The 12,410-nt window shown below is 36.8% G+C and overlaps 1 protein-coding gene across 1 annotated transcript in view; it reads right to left on the reverse strand.

Moving 5' to 3' along the window:
* nid2a (nidogen 2a (osteonidogen)) overlaps positions 1-5,422 on the reverse strand; it is a 67,172-nt gene extending 61,750 nt beyond the window's left edge. Inside the window, exons 1-3 of the mRNA XM_059327674.1 lie at positions 5,171-5,422; positions 2,313-2,498; positions 1,176-1,292 (exon numbers count right to left, since the gene is read on the reverse strand). Of these exons, the coding sequence (XP_059183657.1) occupies positions 1,176-1,292; positions 2,313-2,498; positions 5,171-5,377 (510 nt within the window). The 5' untranslated portion in view covers positions 5,378-5,422. The remainder of the gene's footprint in view (positions 1-1,175; positions 1,293-2,312; positions 2,499-5,170) is intronic.
* Positions 5,423-12,410: the final 6,988 nt, after the last annotated feature.

Below are 12,410 nucleotides of genomic sequence, written 5' to 3' on the forward strand. Positions count from 1 at the left end.
GTGTTTCTCTGCAGACTCAGAAAAGTTGTTTTTGCAATTTTCTAGACATGATTTGATTTCTGACGGACTCAGTGAGAGGTGTGTTTCACTTCTTTTCTTATTACCAAATAACGTACGTCACATATTTTCCGTCCTCCTTCAGACTCCTCCTCTAACTTCTTTGTTTCTACCTCTAAAGGCGGGACAGAGCTGGATCATTTGTCCTCCTTCACGTCTCTGAGACGTTCAGACTGAAGGAGAAACGTCACAGAGGATAAAAAATATCTCGGCTTGAAACGTCGTCTGAAATCTGACTTTCTGTCACCAGTTTAGCTTTAAAGCAGAGTGAAATTGTCAAACTTACTAGCTGATGAAAAATGTTTGTGTTGCTATTTCTATGGCCAAGATTTTAATTATATGGCATCATGGGAAATGTAGGACCCAGTTTCTCTGAAGCTTCAGGATCTCTCTGCTTCTGCTGCTTCAATTTTGACCATTAATATCTTAATGTCCTGTGCAAATCACCCAACTTGTAAATATTCAATGCATTTCTAGCAAAAGAACATGCAGAAATGTGACATTATGCATCCAACTTAACACATACAGAGAGTAAAGTTCCTAATGTCTCGTTTCCTCTGGTCTAACTAGAGCTTTTACTCCCGGAAAATTCCCGTTTTTCCCTCTAATTTGTCTCAAATTGCACGCTTCTCTCCAGGGCGATTCCTCGGAAATTCCTAGAAAATGACGGAGGTGTAAATTAAAGCTCCAGAGGTTTTCAAACTGAGAGGTGGAAGGGACAGGTGCATGTCATAATTCTGTCAAATGTTCAGGTAAAATCAGGTGTTTTAGGGGTAAATTAAGTGCCCAAATGTGCTAAAATATGTCAGAAACTGGTGGAGTTATTTAATATTAAACTATAAAGTTATTAACAGGGAGGAGAAGAGCTTGAGAACATTGTTGTCTACCTGTGTGAACAGGAGGAGGGGATAACGAGTCGGGAGGGGAGGGGGCACTTTAGTGACCCTTAGAGATGACCTTTGACCCCGTGAAAAGGTTAAGAGGCAGATTAGGAGGGAAGAGGACTTACAAATAGAGCCCCGACCCCCGGTGATGCACATTCTGCAGGAACCAGGACGGTTTCTCTCCCAGGAGGCGTGAGAACAAAGATAAAATGAGTCAATGAAGAGACTTGTTACCTTGTTGGACGCTCCGCTGGTTCGAGTCTGCTGCTCGTACGCCGCCACGTTCTCCCAGGTCGCCACCACGGCGTGCGTCGGCGTGAACTTATCGTCGGGGAATCCTCGGTGAACCTCCTGGATGAGCACATGAAGGAATGAATGAATGATGGAGGGAAAGGAGAGAGAAGAAACAGAAGGGAAGATGGACTGAACTAATGGAGGAAAGGAAGAATTCAGAGCTAGTTATTATTATGACAATAACCTGTTATTATTATCATTCAAAGAGCTTTTTGGTGGTTGTGAGCGGTGGATGTTTAGGGGGAGATAGCAGCTCAAATATATTTAGTATCAAATGATAGAACTGGATGGAACCCTCTTATATGTTAGATTTGACACCTTTGTTCATATTTACAACATTTAAATTGTTTTATTGAGCATTTATAGTGTTTTGAAAGGGCAAAAAAAAATTCAAAATCTGATTTTATGTTGGACTAAAGGACTCAAAAAGACACAAATGACCAAAAAAGACACAAAATGACTAAAAAAGACACAACAAAAGACACAAAATGACCAAAAAAGACACAGAAAGATACAAAATGACCAAAAAAAGACACAAAATGACCAAAAAAGACACAAAATGACCAAAAAAGACACAAAATGACAAAAAGACACAAAATTACTAAAAAATTACTAAAAAAGAGACACAAAATGACAAAAAAGACACGACAAAAGACACAAAATGACCAAAAAAGACACAAAATGAGAAGACAAAATGACAAAATAGACACAAAATGACCAAAAAAAGACACAAAATGACAAAAAAAAGACACAAAAATTCCCAAAATGACAAAAAGACACAAAATGACCTAAAAAAAGACACAAAATAACTAAAAAAGACACTAAAAAAGACACAACAAAAGACACAAAATGACCAAAAAAAAGACACAAAATGACTAAAAAAATAGCCCCAGACTCACTTGTACAGGCATGTACAAGGCTTTGAAAATCTCCAAAACAAACGAACTTTGCAGCGTTTTTCGACATGTTTGGGCTCTATAGATTCCTTAGATCTTCTAGTTTGATATGACATCATTATCTTTAGTATCCTGGTTAAATTGAGGCCAGTACTCCCACAGCAGTAACTCTCCCACAGACCTGAGCGACTCTGTTGAGGACGCTGGGCGTCTCGGTGACCCGGTAGTAGATCTGTCCTCGTCCTCCGCTGGTGTCCAGGTCGGCCAGAAACGGAGCCACGACGGGGAAATCTGTGGGGAACCCGTCGTCCACGTACTGCTTCTCCATGGGCAGGTCCTGGGCCGAGATGATCCCGTTGGTCGCCACCTGCAGAGAACCAGAGACCCATTAATAACCAACAACCAGCTTCAGGAACCAGAGGGGGAAGAAAGGATCCATAACCTGAAATATAGAGATATTGTAACGATTCTTTGAAACTATGTTTTATTAGCATCACTGTATCCTGAATCGGTTTTTGGCTTCACATTCTATCAACATTTCACATTAACTACTTATATAATTTACTAAGTTATATCTCCAATTAATTAAGTGGTGTGAAACTAGATTCTAAATTCTTATTTTTTAAATCTGAGAGTTGGAAAAAGGACGATAATCAAGTCAATTATCCGTCAAAATCTTTGTCACAAGTCGGACATTTCCGTCTCATCGCTGCTGTTTTTTGGGGTAAATTGGAGGTTTTTTACTTCTATCCTTCACAATAAAAGCACAGTAACAGTAGAGTGAAAATACAGACACTTTTTATCCAACGTTCTTACTGATTTCTCTCATTAAAGTGACTTTCGTGTTGTAATTAGACATGTAAATCTCCATGCACATTAATTAAATTTCCCCAATAGATTGTTACATATCTTTAAAACTTTAATATTCTAAATGCCTGCAAAACACCAGAAAGCAGTGTCGTAGTACTTAAGATCGGTCTCAGTCTCAAGACTTTTTTAAAGGTCTTGATCTCGGAATCAACTGCATTTTTACTCGTCTTGTCTCGGACAAAGCAGACTCTGGATTTTATTTCAAGACTTGTTTTGCATTTTTGGATCTACTTGTTAATATCGTTACTGTGATTTTGTGTAAATCGTATTGCTTCAAGGCCATGTGAGTGACAGGAGAAGATGTCAGACACCTCATCTGTAATAAAATCTGGTTTCCTGAACCACAAAGGTTTTTTGTGCACAACTACAAAAAAAAAAGAAACATTGTATACTTAGAATACATCGTAGTCTTGGTCTCGGTTTATGTGTTTTTGAGTACAACACTGCCAGAAAGAGGGAAACTGGTGAAACATTACTATAAATATATTTGACATGTTAACGTTAGTTTTGTGTTGTATTTCAGCCTCCGACCACTAGTTGGCAGCAGACATTCAGCCATCCCGCTCATTGTTCGCTCTTATTTTCTATAGTTTAAGAATCTTGAAAGCATCTTTATTCTATTTTGTAACGTTACAGAGACAGATAACAGGTAAAAGTTTAGTTTAGTAGCATGAAAAACAGCGGTAAGTGTGATGTTGCATGTTAAATAAAACTGTTTACATCGTGCATCCTGTCCTGACTGCAGGATGTTAATTGGAGGACTTTATTCTAAATGTAGAATATAAATGCAGGACACTGAATGCATAAAAATGAATTCTATTTGTTTATGCATATACAATTTTGTCTTCTTTCTGCTATGACCGTTTTTCAAGACTAACTCTTTTGGGGGGAAAAAAACAGAATATATCATGCCACAGCCCTATCATGAACCCTAGAACCCCTTAATGACCCCCTGGATCTTCTGTGGGCCATCTGGAACCCCCTCATGGACCCCCAGGAACCACATAATGAACCCTGAAACCCTCAGAAACCCTCAGAAAGCCTCAGAAACCTCCTCAGACCTCTGAGTCCCTGATGATGAGTCAGAAACATTCAGACACTGCTGAGTAACACTGTCTGATGACTCAAAGGATGAATATCACAAGTAACTAAGTACTTTTACTCAAATACTGTACTTAAGTATACTTTTTACACAACATTTAAGAGGTGAATATTGAACTTTTAACTCCACTACATGTAGCTGACAACTAGAAAGAGATATATATACAAGATGCACAAAACCACCAAAAAATACATAAGACGACAAAGAGGCAGAAAACAGCTACAAATTACAAAAAGAGCTGCACAAAATGTCAAAAACAAGCGTTCCCAAGATGCATTTTAGAGGCAAAATTTGCACTTTTTACTCCACTATATTTAGCTGATAGTTTAAGTTACTTTGCAGGTCCAGATTTACCATCATTAGACATAAAATGACCACGCAGAGACAAAAAACAACCAAAAAAATACAATAAAAGGAGAAAAAAACACAAAACTACAGAAAAAAACACATAAAAATACCATAACGTTGCTACAAATAGATGCAAATTTCAAAAAAACTGCACAAATGTCCATTCACAAGATGCATTTTATGTAACTTTATATTTCTACTCCACTACATTTATCTGACAATCTTAGTTACTTCTTAGGTCGAGATTTAACATAAAAACATGATTTATATCAAGTGATTATATATTTTTAGAAATTAAAACCACATAAATTAACAGTAAACATAAATGCATCAGTAATTACATTAATAATAATAATAATAATAATAATAATAATAATACATTAATATATTTGGAATAGATAAAACATTTTTGCATAACTTTTGATACTTTTAAGTAAGTTTTGACTGCAGTATTTCTATTTATAGTGGAGTAATTCTGCAGTACTTTTACTGCAGTAACAGCTGTTTGCACGTTAATTGATTGATTTTTTTAATTGACTGTGACGTCAGATTGTTACCATTTCTCCCGCTGGAGATAGTTATATCAAAAACACATTTACTGCACAGACAGATTCCTCTCATTCTCACATAAAAACCTGCAGAATTGACGCTCCTGCAGCGCTAATAAAGTCCTACAGAGACCAGAGTCCAGAGACCAGAGACCAGGTCCGGGTACTCACATAGAGGTGGGAGAAGACGGAGTTGTAGAAGACGAGGTGTCGGGGCAGAGCCAGGACTTTGGAGGTTTCATCGTCGCCCTCAGCCAGGACCAGATCTCCGCTCAGGGTCCCGAACGGGAAGAGGTCCGTCCGGCGGACGGCTGAAACCGGACTCAGCCCGCAGCTCCAGCAGAGCAGCACCAGCAGCAGGGTCCCGCTGCTCTCCATGCTCACAGCGCTTCAGATGGACTCAGAAAGAAGGAGATCTCTGCTCCTCGACCCTCTGCAGCAGGAGGAGGAGGAGGGAGGAGGAGGAGGGAGGAGCCAGGGCCGGCGCTGATTGGTCCGGGCCCGGCTGAGTGACAGCTGGACTCGGTGCTGGAGGTAACATCTGGCTCGTATTAGAGCAAGAAGAAGAAAAAAAAAGACAAATAGAGCGTTTTTAATCCGGATGTAACTCTATCTGTTCCACAACAAGGAGGAGAAGGAGTGTGTGTCACTTTTACACACTAACACACACAAACACACGTCAGAGCTTCACTGGACACTTTAGAGTTTCTATTTCATGTAACTTTATACTTTTACTCCACTACATTTAGCTGACAATGATTAGACAATAAATGACTATACAGAGACAAGACACAACCAACAAATGCATGAAAAGAAGAAAAAATATGTGCAAAATGTCTATTTGGGGGCATAAAACAACTAGAAAGAGATATAAATTACAAGAAAAAAGTTGCACAAAACTACCAAGAACGACATAAATAAACACAATACAGCTACAAATAGATGCAAATTACAAAAAAAAAAAAAGATGCACAAAATGTCCAAATCAAGCATTCACAAGATGCATTTTATGTAACTTTATACTTCTATTTCACTACATTTAGAGGTAAATATTGAACTTTTTACTCCACTACATTTAACTGACAGCTTTAGTTACTTTTCAGGTCGAGATTTAACATAAAAACATGATAAATATGATATTTGACATAAAATGACTCTTCTGAGACATAAAACAACCAAAAATACACGAAAAGAAGAAAAAAAAAATCACAAGAATTCCAAAAAAATATTCAAAATGTCTATTCAGGGACATAAGTCAACTAGAAAGAGATATAAATTATAAAAAAGATGCCAAAAAAAGACATAAAATGGTTAAAAAGAGACGTTTATTAACCAGAGGTGGAATGTAACTAAGTAAATTTACTCAAGTACTGTACTTAAGTACAATTTTGCATTACTTTATTTGAGTATTTCCATGTTATGTAACTTTTTACTTCTACTTCACTATATTTATCTGACAGCTTAAGTTACTTTTCAGGTTGAGATTTAACATAAAACATGATAAATTTAAAAGGATTAGACAATAAATGACTATACAGAGACAAGACACAACCAACAAATACATGAAAAGAAGAAACAAAATGTGCAAATGTCTATTTTGGGACATAAAACAACTAGAAAGAGATATATATTATTAAAAAGATGCACAAAACGACCAAAAACAACATGAATAAACTGCAAAGAGGCACAATACAGCTACAAATAGATGCAAATTACAAAAAAAGATGCACAAAATGTCCAAAGCAAGCATTCACAAGATGCATTTTATGTAACTTTATACTTCTACTTCACTACATTTAGAGGTAAATAATGAACTTTTTACTCCACTACATTTATCTGACAGCTTCAGTTACTTTTGAGTCGAGATTTAACATAATAACATGATCAATTTAGACATAAAATGAATCTATGGAGACACAAAGCAACCAAGAAATACATGAAAAGAAGAAAAAAATCCACAAAACTACCAAAAAAATTCTAAATGTCTATTCAGGGACATAAAACAGCTACAAATAGATAATAAAATAATAATAAAAATACATAAAAGGGTTAAAATGTTTAATAACCAGTGGTGGAATATAACTAAGTACATTTACTTCAGTATAATTTTGAGGTACTTTACTTGAGTATTTCTATTTTATGTAACTTTATACTTCTACTCCACTACATTTATCTGACAGCTTCAGTTACTTTTCAGGTCGAGATTTAACAAAAAAACACATTTTAATCACACAAAATCACACAAAATTTTAATCATAACCTCAAAACAGCATATTAACTAGTTAAAATGAGCTCTATCTTTAAAATAATTAAATGCTGTTTACATAAATAAATAAATGCATCAATAATAATAATAATAATAATAATCTAATATGTTTGGAATATATAAAACAATCCGCATTAGGAGTATTTTTTTACTTTTGATACTTTAAGTACTTTTTGATGCTAATAATTTTGTACTTTTACTGTAGTGGAGTACTTTCACAGTGTTTATTAGTACTTTTACTGCAGTAAATAACCCCACAGGTTTTTTATCTTTAGTAAAAAGTTACATTTAAAGAGGCTAAAGGCACTATTATCAATATTTTTATTGTTATTATAAGTAGTACTGTTTTTATTTCTGACTATTTAATGATTTTGAATACAGTTTACATTACATAGTTATTTTTATTTTATTTTTATTTAATGGCAAACTCGCTGGACTTGGACGCTGCCTGGAAATACCTTAAAATAGTTAAACTTGGTGCGCCACCTAGTGGCCACAGCGCCACATTACAATCAGGTCCCGAAGGACCAAAAATCCTCCAAAGAAAACCATTAAAAAAAACTAAAAAAAACAACATTCTTGATCCTGCTGCAGTCACATATTCCACACTGTGAAAAACACTGAAATAAAATGAATCCCTATTATTTAGTGTAGAGGAGGATAGAAGAGGAAACAGGAGGAGAGGAGAGGAAACAAGAGGAGAGGAGAGGAAACATTGGTTAGGAGACTGCTCACATCCACTCACCTTCAAAAAACTCCTCAAAACCCACCTGTTGAAAACTGCTTTTAATGCATGACCAAAGTTGCTGATTTAAAGTTTGTTTTTATTTGTAAATGCATTTTCACTGTGTTATGACTGTAAAGCGTCTTTGAGTACCTTGTAAAGTGCTCTATAAATAAAATGTATTATTAGTATTATTATTATCTTCTGGTGTTGTTGAATAAAACTGAGTCTCAGTTGATGCATGTAATGACTCCTTTCATCCAGCAGGTGGCGGCAGAGACCAGATCATAAACAGCACTGATGTTATTCACTCTGGGAAAACGAGATATATACACATATAAATAAATAATAAATAAATAACAATAATAATAATATTACACACACACACACACACACACACACAGTTCTTTATTTTATTTTATCTTTGTTATAAATGTTTGTAATACAAACACACAAGAAACAGAAAATATCCAACAGACATACAAGAAAAAAAAAAAAAAAAAAAAAAAATAAGATTTAAAATAGAATAAAAAAAATACTTATTTTAATTACTTAAAAACAACTCAAAATAAAATATATTAAATATATATAATTATATTCAATAACCTTGTTTAATACTCCTGACATACTAAATACCTAAAAAATATTATATGGAGGGTTCATAAATGTAAGATGCACAAAGGAACAACTTGAAGTAATTTAATTATTATTTTCTTCTACTTGTAACTAGAGTTGTTGATGAAACTCTCCCACTTATTGATCATATATTTACTCTTTGCTGCAGTTATTTATGAGGATAAAATCTTTATGATGACTCAAGTTCCCGTCCAGCCTACGATGCAGTAAATGTCACATTCAGACAGGAAACACCCTCCTGTAATCTGATTACATTTAGACCAAAGTGCTCTCAACAAACCACAAAATACATAATTGATCAGATTTCACTGCCGGTAGTCTGAAAAGTTTAATCATTACGGTTTAAATCTGATTATTGGGATGTTTTCCTGGATCTCAGAGAGAAACTGTGACTTCAGATATTCACCAAAACTCATCAATGATTCACACTGGGACCATTAGGATACACACACACACACACACACACACACACACACACACACACACACACACACACACACACACACACACACACACACACACAGAGTATATATGTGTGTGTGTGTGTGTGTGGTAGAGAGAGAAACAATACAGTGAGCTGTGATCAGCACTCTGACAGGCTGTTTACCAGCAGAGACACCACAGCAGCTTTAATGTGGATTAAAACCTCGATAAATAATTAAAGTGCTTCTAAATAAAGACTCACAGACTCACAGACTCACAGACAGGAGGAGAGGAGGAGGATCAACACTTAAGATGACATACAAAGTATTTTCCGTCATCGTGTGATCGATATTATGAGCTCATTGGTCAGAAAGTTTAAATAAAGCTGAAAGAGTTTACTGGGTTTGTTTTGGACGGACGGCATGTTGGATTCTGTTTAAAACTTTTATCGGACAGCAAGTGATTAGAAGTCTCAAGACGTTTCCTCTCCTCTTCTCTTGTTTCCTCTCCTTGTTTCCTCCCCTCTTCTCTTGTTTCCTCCCCTCTTGTTTCCTCTCCTTTCCTCTTGTTTCAACTCCTTGTTTCCTCCCCTCTTGTTTCCTCTCCTTTCCTCTTGTTTCCTATCCTCTTCTCTTGTTTCCTCTCCTCTTGTTTCCTCTCCTTTCCTCTCGTTTCCTCTCCTCTTGTTTCCTCTCATCTTCTCTTGTTTCCTCTCCTCTTCTCGTTTCCTCTCCTCTGCTCTTGTTTCCTATACTCTCCTGGTTTCCTCACCTCTTCTCTTGTTTCCTCCCCTCTTGTTTCCTCTCCTATTTCCTCCCCTTGTCTCCTCTCCTCCTCCTCTCCTCTTGTTTCCTCTCCTTGTTTCCTCTCCTCTTGTCTCCTCCCCTCTTGTTTCCTCTCCTTTTGTTTCCTCTCCTCTCCTCTTGTTTCCTCTCCTTGTCTCCTCTCTTCTCCCCCTCTCGTTTTGTTTCCTCTCCTTGTCTCCTTTCTTCTCCTCCTATCCTCTTGTTTCTTCTCCTCTTTTCCTCTCCTCTCACATTATATCCACTCTTGCATTAAAAACATACTCTAACAGCTTATTTTCACCTATTTTAGTGGAATAAAAGTGCCGACAGCTCCTGTAATGATTCTTAATGTGTGTAGAAGCTCTGAGAGCTTTCAGGCCCATTAACGAGTTTATAATTGAGCCATTAGAGCGTCACAGCTTCCTCTAGTCTCTTTCTGTCCCTCTGAGACGTTTACATTAGAGTCAGACTGACAGTATTCATGTTCATTTACCTCTGACTCCTCTCTCACATGTCTGCAGTTATTTTTAACAGGAATCCGACACGCTCCTCCTTTCCTCCGCTCTCTCTATATTTGTTTCCTCACCTCGTCCTCTCGCCTCCTGACCACTAAATACCTCTCCTCTTTCTTTTCCTCTCTTATTCTGCCCTTTCCCTTGGAGAGGAAACAAGAGAAGAGGAGAAGAAACAAGAAGAGAGGAGAGGAAACAAGAGGAGAGGAAACAAGAAGAGAGGAGAGGAAACAAGAGGAGAGGAAACAAGAGAAGAGGAGAGGAAACAAGAAGAGAGGAGAGGAAACAAGAGGAGAGAAGAGGAACCAGGAGGAGAGGAAACAAGGAGAGGAAAGGAAACAAGGAGAGGAGAGGAAACAAGAGGAGAGGAAACAAGAGAAGAAGAGAGGAGAGGAAACAAGAAGAGAGGAGAGGAAACAAGAGAAGAAGAGAGGAGAGGAAACAAGAGGAGAGGAAACAAGAGGGAAGGATTCTGTTTCAGGAGCCTGTTTGACATTTATTCCATTTCTAAAATAGGTGAAAAAGTGAAATTATAATAACTTTTTAATGCTCTAGAGCTTTTATGATAATGATGGAAATGTTTGCATTATGTCTCCACCTCGCTGCACAGAATCATCAACATAAAAATGAAATAAAAGCGTTCTAAGACGTGAACATACTGGAAATAAAACTGATAGAAACATATTGGTATGTGACAGACAGAAACATCATCCCGATGGGAAATCAACACCACAAATCCTGGTGATTGTGGGAGAAAACCCAGGAGGAAACATCCAATCTCCACATATGAAGACACACAGGAAACCAAACACACAGGAAACCAAACACACATGTCCACCCACACACACACACACTATATTATTATTATATCCCCAACATATCTCATTTTATCTTATCATTATTATTAATAGTTGCAGGACACGGTGGATATTTTTCTCTTATTCTATGCAAACTGTATCGTAGTTTTATTTGTTATTGTTTGTTGTGTAAAAAATCATCAGCAACTGTTACAAACTAAACAATAGAGTCTTATCTCAGCAGACTCTGGAGCTGAAGGTGGGCAGGAATGACAACTAGAGGGGAGGAAACAAGAGAAGAGGAAACAGGAGAAGAGGAGAGGAGAGGAAACAGGAGGGAAGGAAAGGAGAGGAAACAAGAGGGAAGGAAAGGAGAGAAGAGGAGAGGAAACGAGAGAAAACAAGAGGGAAGGAAACAAGAGAAGAGGAGAGGAAACAAGAGGGAAGGAAAGGAGAGGAAACAAGAGGGAAGGAAACAAGAGGAGAGGAGAGGAAACAAGAAATGATACATGAGGCTTTTTGTGAATTGGGTATCAATAGTTATGGAAACACTGATCTAAAACACATGTACAAAGGTAGAACGTTTGGTTTATCTCATAGACTATATAAAAGGTTTATCTACATTTATTTTGTCCAGCTTGTGAGAACTTTACTAACGGTTGTTTTTCTGTGACTCCTAAATCTGTTTTGTTTGCATTGATTACTGTGGAGAATATTGATATTTCATCAGTGCTGAAACAATCAGCTGGTTAACTGGTTAATAGTTAAACAGGAAATGTTTTCTGACCCACAAAGGCAAAGTGCAATAACTACAAAATCACATGATTATGCATTTTAAAGTCTGGAGGTTTGGGCTGATTTGGATAAAAATGACTCCAGTAAAATAAATCCTATCACATGTAAAATCTAATCTAGTAATTCGTAAAGAAAACAGTTTTTATTGTTGAAACGAGCTTGTCGTTTGCCTTTTGGGGCAGAATTTGAAACAGATTGGACGATTACTTAATCTTTTGTTTATTAATTAAGCAACAAATGCCAAACATTTATAAAAATGTTCACTATATTCTGATATATATATATATATATATATATATATATATATATATATATAAACGGAGGGAATTGTGGCAGCAGGATGCATGTATTAAAGGTTTCAGCTGTGTTTCAGCTGTGTTTCAGCTCGGTGCATGTGCAGCTGCACCCCTGGGTGTCTGTTTGGATCTAGCAGCTTCTGGTTTATCACGGAGCTGCAGGCTGAAAGCAGGGTG

The sequence above is a fragment of the Centropristis striata genome, chromosome 24, assembly GCF_030273125.1.
Source record: "Centropristis striata isolate RG_2023a ecotype Rhode Island chromosome 24, C.striata_1.0, whole genome shotgun sequence".
NCBI lineage: Eukaryota > Metazoa > Chordata > Actinopteri > Perciformes > Serranidae > Centropristis > Centropristis striata.